The 15,963-nt window shown below is 37.3% G+C and overlaps 1 protein-coding gene and 1 long non-coding RNA gene across 4 annotated transcripts; both read left to right on the top strand.

Annotated features, from left to right (window-relative positions):
• The first annotated feature begins 2,024 nt into the window (after positions 1-2,024).
• Positions 2,025-8,268, top strand: LOC105041177 (uncharacterized). Of its 3 annotated transcripts, none has more exons than XM_010918035.4 (4): positions 2,025-2,183; positions 2,806-2,935; positions 6,875-7,328; positions 7,792-8,268. In XM_010918035.4, exons 3-4 carry the CDS (start codon positions 6,894-6,896, stop codon positions 7,897-7,899), a joined length of 543 nt encoding a protein of 180 aa, XP_010916337.1. In that variant the 5' UTR covers positions 2,025-2,183; positions 2,806-2,935; positions 6,875-6,893; the 3' UTR covers positions 7,900-8,268. The 3 variants fall into 3 exon arrangements, with proteins under 3 accessions (XP_010916337.1, XP_010916336.1, XP_073110346.1); XM_073254245.1 differs by having other exon boundaries at positions 2,038-2,183; positions 2,868-2,935; XM_010918034.3 differs by lacking the exon at positions 2,806-2,935 and having other exon boundaries at positions 2,026-2,183.
• Positions 8,269-10,388: 2,120 nt separating this feature from the next.
• LOC140856117 (uncharacterized) lies at positions 10,389-13,732 on the top strand. The gene is made up of 3 exons (XR_012139497.1): positions 10,389-10,799; positions 12,305-13,204; positions 13,290-13,732. It is a non-coding gene; the product is annotated as an uncharacterized lncRNA (long non-coding RNA).
• The last annotated feature ends 2,231 nt before the right edge of the window (positions 13,733-15,963 follow it).

The following is a 15,963-nucleotide window of genomic DNA, read 5'->3' as shown; positions in this document are numbered from 1 at the left end:
ATTGTTTAGCTGGCACACTCTGTTAGTCGACCCCTGAGCATGAGTCGACCCTATGAGTCGATCTCTGCTGCTGTGTAGGTCAAAATTATAGAACAGTCATTTTCTGTTCTATGCCACAGAAGTCGACCCCATGAGTCGACTCATGAGCATGAGTCGACCCTATGAGTCGACCCCTGTGACGAAAAATTCCGCAACGGCTAGTTTTCAGCTCGTTTTGGCTGCATTTAATGCCCATTTAATGTGCTCCAACGGCTCTATTTCAGCCCAGATTACTCTCCACCATTATTTGAAGTTATAAAAGGCACTTAAAGGAGGGAATCAACAAGGTTTTGAAAAAGTTCTTCAAGCATTCATTTCAACCCTAAGCAAGAGCCCTCTTAAAAGTTCAAGAAGCTTTTATTTCAAGTTCACCAACCTCTCAAGAGCTCATTCAAGTCTTCAACCACCTTGAGAAAAATCAGAAGAGCTTCGTTCTTATTGTGTAAAGTGTATTTAAAGCTTTATTTACTCATTAAAGGAGCTACATCTGTATTTCTGTGTGATTAACTGCTATACTCTATTTTGAGTTGATATTTTGTTTTGGAAGGATTCCAAAACGTGGAAAGATTGATCTGAACCTTGAATCGGATTGTATTGGGTTGGCTTGTACCTGGGAAACAAGTGTTCTAGCTTGGAATAGCTAGAGTCGGAGGTTCCGACGTTGTATTCGGGTTGAATACGGTTTAGTAGATTTGAATTCCCAAGTAGGAGTTTGGAGAGTGGACGTAGGTGCAAAGTTGGCACCGAACCACTATAAATCTTCTTGTTTGTGTTGTGCTTACTTGCTCTCCTTTTAAATTTTCTTATCTTCTTGCATTCTTGCATCTAACTTCTAAACCTTGCATAAATTTTACTCTCCACATTTATCCTGGTCATTGTTAAATAATCCTCATAATTGTAAGTTAATTTTTAAATTTTTAAAAACTCAATTCATCCTCCCCTCTTGGGTTGCATAGCTGGGTAACACATCTTATGATATTTATTTTACCTTCTTTCTTCGAAAAATAAATATAGAGCCTATTAAATTTTTTACTATCTATCTCTTTCACTTTTCATATCTAACGTGATAATCTGATATGAAAATTATTTTTTCATATCAGATTATTTTTAACCGAACAGACCCTTAAATTTTCCCTTGCACCATAAATTTATTAGAAACCCGGTGAAATGCCAAACTGGGTATTGTCATCTTTCTTTGACTACTAATGAGAAAATGGAAGGTATCTGTTTCCAGGGTTTAGTAGTGCTCCTAGATGGGTCGGGAGAGATACTGGGATGTATTTATGTGCAGTGCAAAATTGGATTTAGATTTTATTTATGGTCGGCATTGCTTGCTGGATTTTTCTGATCCCGCTTCTTGCATACTTTTGTACTCCAAAATGATTAAATCTAATGAATTATCATAACCATTAGTAGATTGTGAAAAACAAGTGCACACTCTCAACACAACAATTAGATTTTCCACTTTTTGCACATATATTGACTCTAAAAAAAAATCAACTATCAAACATATATTTTTAACTTCACTCAATTCATTTTCTTTTTTTTAATTTGACATGTTGACATCTGACTTTAACTTGTTATTTTGGTTTGGTAGAATTATTGTTCTTGGAGCATGAAGACAGACTATAGCCCCTAAACCTCAATTTTTGACTCCATTATCCCAAAATAATGGCTACTTTGGCTGGACAATTTTGTTTCTCTGGATTGGGATGACCAAGCCATTATTACCTATGATAATGGAAAAAATAATTCTTTGATTAGAATATAGAAATTGTTTACCAAAAAATAGAATATAGAAATTGAGTTTATTTATTTTGATCAGCCGTTACGTAAAGGCCACCATAACGGAACGGCTGCCAGATTACAGCAGTTGCAAACCGTCCAATGTCAGGGGCAACATACTATTGAACGAGCGCGTGGGACACACCATAACTTTCCCTCCACCCGAACACATCCAACCTTTTCCCCACTATAAATAAGACCTTTCCCAGCGACCCAGGATCAAAATTTTCGCCCTCTAATTCACTTCCTTAATTCTTTTCCGTGCCGTTATTTGCTCGCACGATCCCGGCCGAGGACGAGAAACCCGCCAGGAGGTCTGGAGCTAGGGTTTCTATCGCTCTCCGATTCGGTTCTCCGAGGTGAATCTCGATCGGAACATCTTCCTTTTTCGTTTCTCTAGCTTTATTTCTTGCGATCTTTTCTTTAGGATCTCTATCTGCCGTCCTTTTCGGATTTTTTTTTTTTTTTTGCTTTAAAATCCAATTTTCTTGCAATCGGATCTTTCTTTTCTTTCCCTCTTTATTTTCCGGTTTGATTTACTGTATTCTGGTTGCGGTTCGTGGTTCATATACGTGTGTTTGATCTCTTCGTTGTGTTCTGTGGTGGAAGGGATAGGTTTTCGGAATTCGTGGAGAGGTAAAGATTGGGGACTCTTTTTTAAATTTTCGCTACAAGATATTGATGTCGGTGTCGGATTCTGGTTTTCTTTAATTTCTTTGCGTTGTAATGTTTTCCCGAGCTTACTAGGAAAAAGTAGCAGTTCTTCTGGATTTTTCTTGTTCTTGAAAGGTTGGCGGACATATATGTTAAAGAATTTCCTCCTCTTTATTTCAGAAGATTTTTGTATTTTCTCGAATGTTTTAGTTGTTGCTTAGGGAAAGATTTTGCTGTTCTTTAATTATATTTATGAATTTCTTCTTTATTGTGGTTCAAGATGATTCCATTGATATATGTTCATTTTTTCATTTATTTTGATCTTAGAACTTGTCGTGCATTTCATATTTACTATTGCAACTGATGTCAAGAGGGGTTTCTTCTGTAAGTCTGATATGATGGCGTTGCGTTTAGAGTCCTGGAAGGCTTTCTTGAACAACTATATAGGATTCTCTTAGTAAGTTTTTAATGTTCTTATGGTGTTTCTGGATCTTGATCAATTAGATTTAATAGAAGCCATGTTTAGAGTTTCTTATGTGCTGATAATGGCTTCAGGCGCTTGTTTTATTTTTTGATTTAGTTTGCTGTAATTTTGCAGTTCACAGTTTATTACATTGTGTTGATGAATTACATTATTGATCCTTTTGTCTGTTGTGTGATATAAATTTGTTGATAAATTAATCAAGAATGATATAATCACATATCTTGATATTAACTTAAATTATTCTTAGTTTCTCTTAAACCTTTGTTGACTTAAAGATTCTTATGCGCACAATGCATGGAGCAATATTTTTCTTCCGAGCTCAATGAATTCACGATATTTTACTCTGTGTTGTGACTATTCTTGAAGAAGACTTTGCATTCTTGAGGCTCCCAACGTGACTCTGGATAGAAACTTAATCTTGCAGATGTGTCCTTTGGATATCAGAAATAATTTAAGTCGATATAAAAAAGAAATCATAAAGTCAGTATTGATTATGCTATTTTGTGTTTACTATTTTTTGATGCAAAGAAAATCACTGAAGGGTAGTCATTGATGGCCCACTAATTCATTAACATTTAGTGTTCATGTGGATTGCAGTTACTGTGAAACTCGTTCCACTATAACTGTAGGTCATAGGAGTAATCTATGTTTAAGTCCTTTATCTTTTAATCGCACACCTTGAATTTCCTAATGTCATGATGTAGATGAACGATTCTTTCTTTAGTTCCATTTTTTTTTCTTTTTATAATTCAAGACTTTGTTTAGTTCCTTTATCTTCTAATTCACATCTTGAAAAGGTGATGATGGAGACAAGATACCAGACAAGTAAACACTTTGTTGATGATGTTGACTGACCGATACCATCATTATGATGGTAAAGGCAATGCCTTTTTTTAGCAGCATGATAATGGTGGATGAAGCTTTTCTAGTTCTGCTTCAGAAAAAATGCATAGTGATGGATGATTGGAACTCCAGAAGATCTGATACTTTTTTCAAGAATAGTTGGTAAAATTGCTAGGATGGATAGGAGGATCCATCTGTTATCAGAATCCCACTGATGTCTCAGACACTAAGTAAACCTGACCTGACATGATCTTATTATTGTTGAAGGTTCAGTAATGGAAGCACTTGTTTGTTACACTAACTATTACATAGCCATCTTTAGCCATCCTTAACCAGTGGTAATTAATTTTTCCCCCTATAAACCTGGATGAACTTCATAGCTGGCTTGTCTCCTTTCAACTTACAGAATAGGTTATTATTGTCTTTTATCGTTTTAACTGTTATCATCTTGGTTGACCTGTGGTTCATTCTACCAATTATCTGAACCTCTTATATGAAAGATTCTTTCAAACAGAAGTGGTGACATTTCTCTTTCTTTATGTCTGTATATGTGAATTAACCATCTACGTTGTAGCTGACTATCAGCTACTTGTTACATGGCCTATATCTTACTCAAGGATACTATGATCGATAGGATCATATGATTTAGTTTATTAAAAATCCAAATGTTTTGGAGATGTCTATGTTGGAGTTTATGGGTTAACCATTTGTTAGCTCCTATTCTTTGCATATTTGGTAAAAAAATTATGATGCGTGTCCATAGACTGCACAGCATCGTGAAATTTGGATATACGATATAACTTAATTAAGCTTCCTGCCAATTTGACTAGCTGAAATGAGTTACCAAACTGGATTGTTGGCTGATTATGATTCATTATTTTGCATTTTCAAATTGGCATTGAGTGATGCTTCATTCCGACTTCCACTTCTATCTCCTGATTCTTGGGGTCAGTCTGATGTTTCCCTTGACCAACTCATTGTCAATTTATACTTTTCCATAGAATGAGTACTTCCTGTAGATGGTTCCTGTGATCGTCAGAAGTGTTTTGGTCCTCAAAGTCTATCATCAGATAATCTGTATGCAGTCCAGAAAGAAATATAATGCTCTTGTTGTCTTGTGAGAATTTAAATGACCATAAATTCATAGATTTGAGCATCAGAAAGCGGAACTGAGATACGATAACCATAGGTACTCTTTGATTCATCTTGCACTAAATTTAAAAGATCAAATTTGTTGAGCTTCTATTTGGTATGATCATTTCACTTTAGCTTTCTATCCAGAATCTTTCATTAGAACATAAGAGCAGTGTTTTAAGGTGGCTGTGATATGCACATTGACCACATAGCTCATATGCATGATGTGGACCACATATAAGGGCATATAGGCAGTCTATAGTTTTAAGATATATAAAAACAAATATCGTATAAAAAAAAAAGAATAAAAATTTATCTTATCGGAAATGCTCAGGAAGAAGGGGTCATCTTTTTCTTTCTTTTTTAGGGACAGAAAAATCTCATCTATCGGTTCATTGTACATATCTATTTTAGTTAGGAATTCCGTAACCGCCGCAGTAGTTTTTTCTATAATTTTACTAAATCCTATTTTGACAATATGCGACGGGAGCATATTACGGAGCAGATCTTGCAACGCTTCGCACCTCTTCTTCTCATATCCACAAAACGTAGATCGAAACCGCTATGCCATAACAGCAAGGCTCATTCGTACCTGTCTCGTTCGCTTTCGCTCCAGTAGCCTACAGATAGAGAAGATCGCCAAGATTTCGTGATCCGCTGCCGAACCTATTCCAATTTCAACAACTCGGACTCGGATCGTGGGGATCGCCGGAATACTTCGTATCAACAGATAAGATACTCGGTATATCAATATTGATTAGATCCGAAATCTGTTATTGATAGACAATAATAGTAATAATTTTAATAAATAATGCAATATTGATAACAATGACATCTAGCAAAGAGTGTGTATTTAGTATTTAATTCTTAATATCAAAAATTATAGTGTAATTAGTATCATGAAGTTAGAGGGCAGGCCTTGCGCAATGGCAAGGTTACTCTTTTGTGACCTTTCGAAAATATAAATAGACTCTTTGCATGTAGGGGTAAGGCTTCGTACATTTGACCCTTAGGCCCCATAGTGGTAAGAGTGTTGTGCATTGGGATGCTTTTTTTAATTGATATATGAAATTATTAATATACACATATTTAGTCCATCTAAAACTACCTTTAATGTGTTGTCTAAGGATTTTTCCATTATTAGAACAAAACATAAGGATTATGTGGTTCATTATTTTGGGATTCTTTATCAGGTGGTTTCCCTTTAGACCTCTCGAGTTCTTTACACTGGTCACATCCAATGATCCTAGCATAAGCATAGGATGCAAGCCTTGCTTCTGGTCATAATCGTTCTGTCTGGCCTCTACTCCTCTCTTTGCCTTGATTTTCCCTTTGTTAACATGAATAACATGTCTTTGATTTTGTTCTCTTTATGCAAATTCATCTGGTCTCCCATAGCATTCAACGTGGCTGATTCTATTATTGACTTTTGCAGATAGCTGCATGTTGAGTGAAAGATAACAAGTTAGTTTCAATTTCTTTTCTAGGTTTGAATTGTAAACATCTGCTTCAGTAGCATAAATAATAAAAGAACCAGCACCTCTTGAAAGTAAGCCTTAAAAAGTGTAGTACGTTATATGCTGTGTGTACTATAGTGAAACTGTTGATCCAATGATGTCATTGAGCTGAAATTAGTGTCATGCCATTCAGTAATGATAATCAAATGTGTTATGAGGGAATTCTGTTTTCTATTAAGCAGTAGCAAAAGTCTTTGTTCTTCCAAGGTGTATCATTCAAATCAGATGTTTCGTTACATTATTCTCGACTCAGGTAAATCTGAATTAAATATGCTCACTACCTAGATGACAACATAGTGCTTACGTTCCTCAGTTTTCCATAACTTATTGGTGGCATCATCCTATTTGTTCTTTTATATTTTAGATGTTTGTTTTGTATAATGATCCCTGAAGATGTATTCTATTGTGATTTCGACAGATCTGCTCCAACTGCTATAATGATGCAAAGGAAGTCTCTTTTGAATCCATATGCCACTCCCTATGTGCCTCTCTCAAAGATTGTGCCTGGAGTGAGTTCTGAAAGAGAGAATAGGGCCACTCTGTGTGATTCTGAAAACAATGAAATCATTGAGAAGTCTGCAGACTACCAGCTACCAGACTCTGTTTCTGTGGATTATGACATCCAAGGCTTAGAGAAACTTGAAGTTTCTGATGAGCCATCCTCAAAGATTGGTGACCCCTGGAATTCTGATGACACTTTCCAAGATGTGATTCCAAGAAGTGAGAAGCAAAGTGCGGTGGAGGATTCCACTCTGATAGTAGAGTTGCTCTCATCAATGTTTCCTGATATTTCTATAGAATCACTTGCTGAATTGTTCAATGCAAATCAGGGTGATCTGAATCAGACAATCTATGTGCTGGAGCAGCTTGAGGTACCCACTTGTGCACTTCATTTGGTGATCTATGCAGATTTTTCCGATACCTGGGCCTTTAAATCTTCTGTTGTATTGACCTACCCTGTTCAAGTGCTATTACATAATGATTCATTTTATTGTATAACTTGTTTGATTTGTAAGATGAAAGTTGTTATTTATTTTCATTGAGGGCTTGTTTGGATGTTTGGGCCCAAAATCCTATAGCATTTGTGGTTTGGGTTAAGACAACCAAGTTGGACTGGATTAGGCCTGTATCTGTAAGAACCTAGAGAATTATTGGACTGGACCAGCCCGAATTCCATAAGGAAAAAAAAAAATGATCTACTGGTTGTGTTGGCCTAGCTCATGAATCCTATAGACTTTTGGATCCAATCATCCAAAAAGGTCCTGAGTGTCTGAAAATTTATTTCCAAATTAGGATTCATCTAATATGAACGCATACACTATTTGTTATTTGCAGTATGGAGGTTATGAGGTGGAGAACTCTGCTGAAACTTCTGAGACCAGCAATAGTTTGGATGATCCTCCTGAGAAAGCTAATGCAAGCGGGACAATCAGCTCAGTTTGATCTGCCCAAGTGGATCAAAAGGTTGACCATCTATGGTGCACATTCTGTATATGGTATGCTGTAAGTTCTGTTGAGGGTAGCACAGGGTGTTAGATCTTTTCTCTTTGACTGAGGGTTTTCACCTCAAATATGCCACCTGAAGTGTGTAGTATGGTCTTGAATTGTTAATGGTTGCACGAAGGTTCGTCATTTTAGTACCGGATTCCGTACCAATATTATACTAATATATCAATTTGATATTGGTATGGCATAGCACGGTGCTGACGGTATGATATATGTTGGGTTGTACGGCTCTTTTCTGCCTTGTCTCATTGGTCATTGCTGCTCCTGTAGATTTCACCCTTCATCAACGGTCATGAATTTCTCCTACATTAACCGCCTCTCATAGTCTCTGTTCAAAAAATGCTACAAGGCGTCCGGGAATCTGTAAGCAGCTTTAGGGAAAATCGCTATGCGTGCAAGAAAGTTGTCGATTAGTACACACTAACGGGACGAATGCAGACGCTCCGTCCATGGCATGGCCGATGATATATCTTTTACTCGAATTTTCTATTAACTAACGGATGTTGCATGTGCTTCATCATGATTGTCATCTCTTGTTATTACCGGTTCTTTGAATTAATGTAACCATCATCATACTCTAGACAGCGAACGATCCTTTACAAGACGACCAATCTCAACCACTGAAAGCATATGATGATGTGGGTTGGTGTGGACCCGATTGGGGGTTAGGTTGGTCTGGGAGCCCATCATCGAGTTCCTTCGTATCTTATATTATTTTTTTGAATTTATTTTTTTAATTTTATTGCTCCAACCTACCAAATAGATAGAATACATTTATACGTCACCGTAATAAAATTTGCTGGAAAAAAGCAGTCAAATTATACCTCTGCCCTGGTTAAGTCAGTGAAAGCTTGGGTATGGATTGTCAACACCATCAGGGAGTTTTATCAATACTCCCTGATGATCCAGGTTTTTATCTCAGCTGAGTTTGATTTTGTATTAGCATCGGCACTCATCTCTATGGTGTACAAATATTCTTCAATAAATTTTAAATATTTTTAATTAATTAGTCTTAAAGTAAATGCTTTAAAATAGTTTTTCATCTTGATTTGACCATGCTGGTTAATATTTCAATATTTGGATTCTAATTTATGGCCAAGTACCGAAAGCTCTCAATCCTGCCCAGAAGTTCCTCCCTTTATATCTTGGCAGAGGTAAACGGAGATGCTGGATCATCTAGATCTTGGCCATCCATCGGGACAACTGATATCTCAGCTTGTTAACATTCCATCTGATTGGGCATGAATATGATTCTTTTCTGGTTTTCTATAGCAATGCTGTTATTTTAAGCCATCGGGTTTATCCTAATTAGGGAAACAAAAGCAATTTCAAGGCAATTCACTAGTTTCTTGTATTTTTCATAGTATACTCGTAGTTACAACCAGTTTGGAAGCTGCAACTTTTTCCAACTCCTATATGCTGTAATTTCTTGTTGTTATCCCTTATTTTATAACGCAGAACATCATGTAGGCACCACTATCTCTGTTTTTGTTAAGAATAAGTACCATTGTCAAAGATGAACTGTGATTTCTAGGGGGTCCGCCACTACAGGATATCAGTATTTTAGACATTTGTAGTAGTTAATTTTCAGACAATTAAACCATGCATTTGAGATTGATTAACATGGAGAGAATATTTGATGGATGCCTATGATCCCATTAAACCATAGGATGGTCTTAATTTATGTGAAACAATATGTATTCTTCTACGTCTAATTCATATTTAATATCTTGCTACCATATCGTTACACTTATTTGGCATTTTAGCAAGAGGAAAGGGATTATGTATATCCTCCTGCAGATGTGTGGGACCGTTGTGACTCTCCTCGAGATGGTCATAATATTGCTTTCCTCGCGACAGCCGAGCTACCCTTTTCTTGAGGCTAGGTGAACGCGGGGCTCTCTACCACGAGGTAAAAAGAATATGTGGCTTCATACCTTGCAGGGGGTGCAGTCACCGCATATGAAGTCTGTCGTGACTGGATTGGAAACTTGGGACTCGGTTTCGTTTGCGAGAATTGAAAGGAAAAAAAAAAAAAAAAAAAGTAATTTTTAGGTGCTGGAGAAGAGTTCTTTACAGTTTTAAATAAAAAATAAAAAAAATTCTTCTCATAAAAATATATTTTTTATATTTTATGAAAAATAAAAATTTATGAGGAGCTAGATTTTGAGATTTTTTATGGAATGAAAATTAATAATTTTTTTAAATATTTTTTTAAATTTATGATTAAAATTCTACAAAATATCAATGAATGATTAAAATTATTTTTATTAATATAGTAAAATATTTATATTAATATTATATTAATGCATGTATGTTAGTAGGATTTTGCTACGATGTTCTAAAGCTTTATATTGTCATTTCTTTTTACAAAAAATCCCGACTGTTAGATTAAGAATCAATGGTTACGACCGTGGCTGATGTGTGTAATTTTTCTCAAATCCGGGATTTTAGAATTTGAATGGTTCACACGATAATTTTTCGTTCCCGATATCCATCCCCTATTGCCGAGAAGCATGCGCTAGATCATGGCGACTGAATATTGGTGCTCGTCCGATAGGCGTGGAGGATGTGTCATCGTCGCTCGTCCGAGAGGCGTGGAGGATGTGTTATCGTCTCTTTGGTGTTCATCGGCGGTGTGCGGTGGGTCTTGGGTTAATGCGTTCGTTGACGTATTGCTCTTCTCCTCCGGAGGTTATCTTTTTCCCCATTAGATCACTGTTTCGATTGACCGATAATGCAAAAAATACCCTCTACTGATTTTCATGGACCACCTATTTGATGAAATTCCAAACCAGTCTTCAACCATCATTTCCCCCGAGTTCTTCCATCAAATGGTAAGTTGTCTGGTATGAAATTGTTTTAATGTCAATGCATGGCCAAACATAGTCATTTGAATTAAAATATTTTTTAATTAATATTTTTGGGTTGTGCTACGGTACTCTGCTTGTGGTTAGCTACCTTTCATCACACCGAATGAAACCCTAATTCATCACACTGAATGAAAACTGGAACTACCATCAGTTAAATTTGCTTTATGCCATGATTATGCCATGATCACAATCTACCAATTAGATAGCAACAACATCCCCATGTCTGTCGTACACTTAAGTTACATTATCTACCAATTAGATAGCTACTAACAATTAGACAGCATTTTTAATCTACCAATTAGGCAGCATTTCTTATCAAGATATTGATCCATTGTACAGCATAAATAACAAGCCAACAAGCGGCAAACCAAACAATTAATTTTTTGATCAACTGTTTAACCATGGTGGCGGGGTCAAAAAAAAAAAATACAGCAGCAGTAAAGCATCTACAATACCAACGGACATCCCATCATAAACAACCATAACTTGAAACATTTCACCATTACATTCCATTCCTAGTTTTAACCCAAAAAACATCCTCAAAGCACCCATGCAAGTTAGCAGACCAAGCATCAGACCAAAAATGTCATTGTAACACCACATGATTCTTTTAGTTATACATAATTTCTTATAAGACTAAGATTAGGGTATAGAATGCTTACAGTGTACCAATAAAAGTATCCTCTTTGGACGGTTACAATTTAGTTTCTAGGTCTTTCAAGAGAAGAAAATTCTAGGGATCAGTTGGGGAATTCATATTCTGAAAAAAGGCTCATCAGTCTATGTCTCTTATGTGTTCACAGAATCAGCCAGGCAAATATGTTAAAATCAGGAGAAAAAATGTAGGTTTTAGCAGCAGTCGATGTGCCTAATTTAATTTCATTTCTTAAGGTGACTATTAACATATACATCCCTCATGTTTTTAGGAAATTGGTGCTGGGCTGCAGCGACCACCACCTGCCTCAAAAGAAGTTGTTGCTAATCTGCCAATTATTAATGTGACTGAGGAAGTCATTGCTAGTTTGGGCACAGAAACACATTGCGCTGCTCGCCAGTAGAACTTTGTTATAGATGACAAACTATAGGAGCTACCTTGCAAGCATCTCTTCCATCTCATGCGTCTGAAACCATGGCTAGTAATATGGCACTTTCTTTATTATTGTCATAATATACTCAAGTACTGAAAAAAATGCTATCCAATAATTTTCTGTGATCATTTTTTATCTCAGTTTTCTCTTTTACTAACATGTAGGATGAGCACAACTTGTATCCAATATTCACAACCATCCGGCAGGGCACATCAAACCATTGCACTGTAGTCTATTGTGTTTTTTTCTTATAGTCTACATGTATGATTAATTTTAACTTTCAATTCATATACATCATCATATATACAGCTTCTTGATTGCATTATCATCATATATACCGTGCGGTACATCTAAATTAATCTTTATTTATGAACTATGTAGGAAATGAGTTTCATGCAAGGTGCAAGCTCAATGCAAGATATTGATTTAACGACAGATTTAAGGTGCTCTTCGAGATGATTGGCCATTGTAATTAAATAGTGCATATGATGTGGTGGTACACTGGGTTTTGCATTGCATAGTAGGATTAAGTGATAAAGGAGAGGAAATATTAAGTCACAAGCACAAACCAATCAAGTGGATAGGATGTGGTGGATTCTGGGAAGGTGGTATTACCTCCTGCATCGAAATACGATATTTTGTTTTTGTGTATTGTTGCCTGCAGTGGATAAATAACAGGTTGCCATCTTCTTGCTTAAACCAACGTTGGTGTTCCTTTTTGCTGCAACTGTGGATGCTTGGTGGAGTATTCATCAATTTAAGTCTCATTTTAAGTGTCAATTTACTTGAGTCAACTATAGTTCCCGGGTGGCTCCATCTGTTATTTATGTTTGATGTTTTATCCTTCTGTTCTTTAGTTCTGTGTTGGGCTTCTCAACTGGGCCAATCAGGGGCTCCCTATTATCTTACATATTCCCGTAATTACTTACTATGTTTCAGGTTTGGCTGTGGACGGGAAGGTTTGGCACTTCGATGTCGGCTCTTCGCCACTTAGGGCTATAGCATGTTCCAAGGATTGGGTTGTTCACCCATTAAAGCAGTACGTGAGCTGGGTTCCGAACTTCGTGAGACAGTTCGGTCCATATCCGGTGCGGGGTCCGATTGAGAAGACGACTTATTTTCTCCGGTTGTTGCTCGCAGCGGTTGGCCACTCTATCAGTTAGATGTTCAAAATATGCCTTCAATCATGGTGATCTTCATGAGGAGGTGTACATGCAGCCTCCCCGCAGGAATCAGAGCTCTTGGAGCTGTGAGGGGATATCAACACTATTCTCAACACCGGTATTGCTATGCTTTCCCCTTAGCTTAATTCTTGGGGTCGGCCGTTTCATAGCCTCGAACTCTGAAACAGCCCTATCTTTGCCAGGATGCAGTGGCATAAGGTTCCTCCGCTGACCACTGTTCATTCCTCCGCTTCGCCTTCAGATGTTGAATTGGCCCGGGGATACAATATTTGATATTGTTGGTACATGGATGCTACAGTTATCAAGACAGCAAATATATGTGCTCACCATCAACATGTATAATTCAGCAGCATTTATTGTTTATTTTCCACAATATATTGCAATATCTTTTACTAACACTGGGAACTGCTTTTAACTACTTCAGATGCTTAAAGAATTTTATGTCTAGAGGGTGGTTTTCATCTACATCTATCATTTTCATTTCTGCTGGTGGATCCTATTTTGGAAAGTTGGCTGTTTTGGTTAATAGGTTGAAGGTGATTTGCTGTATAACTTTTCTGTGTTGGGAATTGTATTCAGTTACTCTTCTTTTGTACGTTGCAATACAGATGATGTATCTTTTGTTCACAGGTTGGTTTTTTGTACAGATACCAACCTGTTTTTGTCTCTATGTTATAAGTCTTACTTTGCTATGAATAAAATTTCCCTTATTACCAAAAAAAAACAAGCACCGATACTATTGACGCTTGTCGATACCTTGATGTACTGATATTTTAATATTTGTCGATACTGTTGATGATAGGATGACATTCTATATCTTCGAACCCATATATTAGTTGAATTGATTTTATCAGAGTTCAACAAACAAGATAAGGTCAAAACAATGTGCTTCTTTTGTTCAACAATGATAACAGTTGCACTTCCGAAACCAGTTTTTGAATAATAATAGAAATTTGCGCAGACATGTACAAATCTAGCAAATTTATACGGATCTGTATATTTTGTGATTTACAGGTGTATGATTTATAGGTGTGATAATTTTCAGGTGTCTGATTTAGAGGTGTGATAATTTTCGCATGCGATAATTTTGCAGATTCATTCACATTTGTGCCAACTTTTGGCTGTTCCTTTATCACATCTTATATAAATCTGCATATTCTGTTTAACTCTGTAATGGATGCCAAGTCTCTTGCTGATTTCAATGTTGGGATGGAGCAGAATTCTATCAGTTGGTTATACGTGTATGTTTGCCCTTGCTGTGAAGAGAGTGAGAGATTGGGAGAGAAGATATTTGAATTTTAACAACCTCAGAACAAAATTTAAAATTCTCCTTTTTCAAAAGCCAAAATATAAGACAGTTGCTCTGTTAGTCTGTTTTGACACTATGAAACCAGCTCTATAAATATACTTTCCCAGGCTATCATGGTTTAACGGACAGATCGGGCCGAGGGGATTGGCATCATTGACATATGTTTAAAGTCTTCATGGGTTTAATGGACGATACTAGTGGGTCCGTATTATGGTACTGGCTTCAGACCGGGTTGATGTCATGGTTGGCTCGATTTTCATGCAATGGTTTAATGATCGGATCAAGTGGGTATGTATCATAGGATCGGATTGAGATTGGGCCGACATCGTCGGTAACATGGTGTCGGCTGGAGATTGGAAGGAAATAGTGATTGACTCGAGTGCTCGAGTAGGATTGGACTTATATCGATCTAGACTTGGGTTCTAGCATTGGGTGCAATCCAATCAAGTGCATAGGTATCACCGATGCTGACATCGAGCTTGACTTTGGTTCGAAGAATGAGTTTACTGGTTCAATCAATTGGATATGTATCATTGGCGTCCACGTGAGATCAGACTTACATGAGGCTTATCGGTATCATTGTGTTGGCTCGAGAGGGTACGTATTATGATACCGACTTGGGATCACCCCGACATCAAGCTTGACCGACATCATGATCGAGCCATTTTCATCTCCATCCAATTTGAAATGAGCTAGAGAAGAATAGGGCTCGGAGCATGTGTTTAGTGGTTCTTGCAATTGTATATGTATCATTGATTCGAAGGTGTGATTGGATTGAGATAGACTTAGACTTAGGTTCAAGCATGGGTTTCGCGATCCAATCAAGTGGATAGGTATCATCGGTGTCCGAGTAGGATCGGACCGACATCGACGTAGAGAGGGTAGGATCGGATTGAGATTAGGCTAATATCATGGGTTTAGCGGTTCAATCAAATGCATAGGTATCATCGGTGCAGACATCGAGCTTGACTTGCATTCGAAGCATGGATTTAATGGTTCAATCATTAATAGTAGGATCGCACCGACATCGATCTAGATTTGGGATCGAGCTTGATCTATGTTCCCATGATCGATTTAGTGATCCGATCAAGTGGATAGGCATAATCGATGCCGGGGTGCGATCGGATCGACATCAATCTTGACTTGGATTCACATGATGGGTTTAGCGATTCGATCAAATGAATAGTCACAATTAGTGTCGGGGTGGGATCGAGCTTCATCTGGGTTTGCATGATAGGTTTAGCGGTTCGATCAAAGTGGATAGGCATCATCGGTGCTAGAGTGTGATCGGGCCGACATCGATCTTGACTTAGGTTCATATGATGGATTTAGTGGTCCTGATCAAATGAATAGTCACGATTAGTGTAGGGGTGGGATCGAGCTTGATTTAGATTCGTATTATGGGTTGAGCGATCCGATCAAGTAGACAGGCATCATCGGTGCTGGAGTGGGATCAAGCTTCATCTGGATTCGCATGATGGGTTTAGCAATCCGATCAAGTGGATAAGCATCATCGATGTTAGGGTGCGATCGAGCCGACATGCAGG

This window comes from Elaeis guineensis, chromosome 3, assembly GCF_000442705.2.
Source record: "Elaeis guineensis isolate ETL-2024a chromosome 3, EG11, whole genome shotgun sequence".
Lineage (NCBI taxonomy): Eukaryota > Viridiplantae > Streptophyta > Magnoliopsida > Arecales > Arecaceae > Elaeis > Elaeis guineensis.
This window is presented reverse-complemented; position numbering and strand designations above follow the sequence as displayed.

Coding starts and splice junctions, on each gene's coding strand:
- LOC105041177 (XM_010918035.4), top strand. CDS start 6,894: ATGATGCAAAGGAAGTCTCTTTTGAATCCATATGCCACTCCCTATGTG. Junction 7,329..7,791: donor ATGTGCTGGAGCAGCTTGAG/GTACCCACTTGT, acceptor TGTTATTTGCAG/TATGGAGGTTATGAGGTGGA.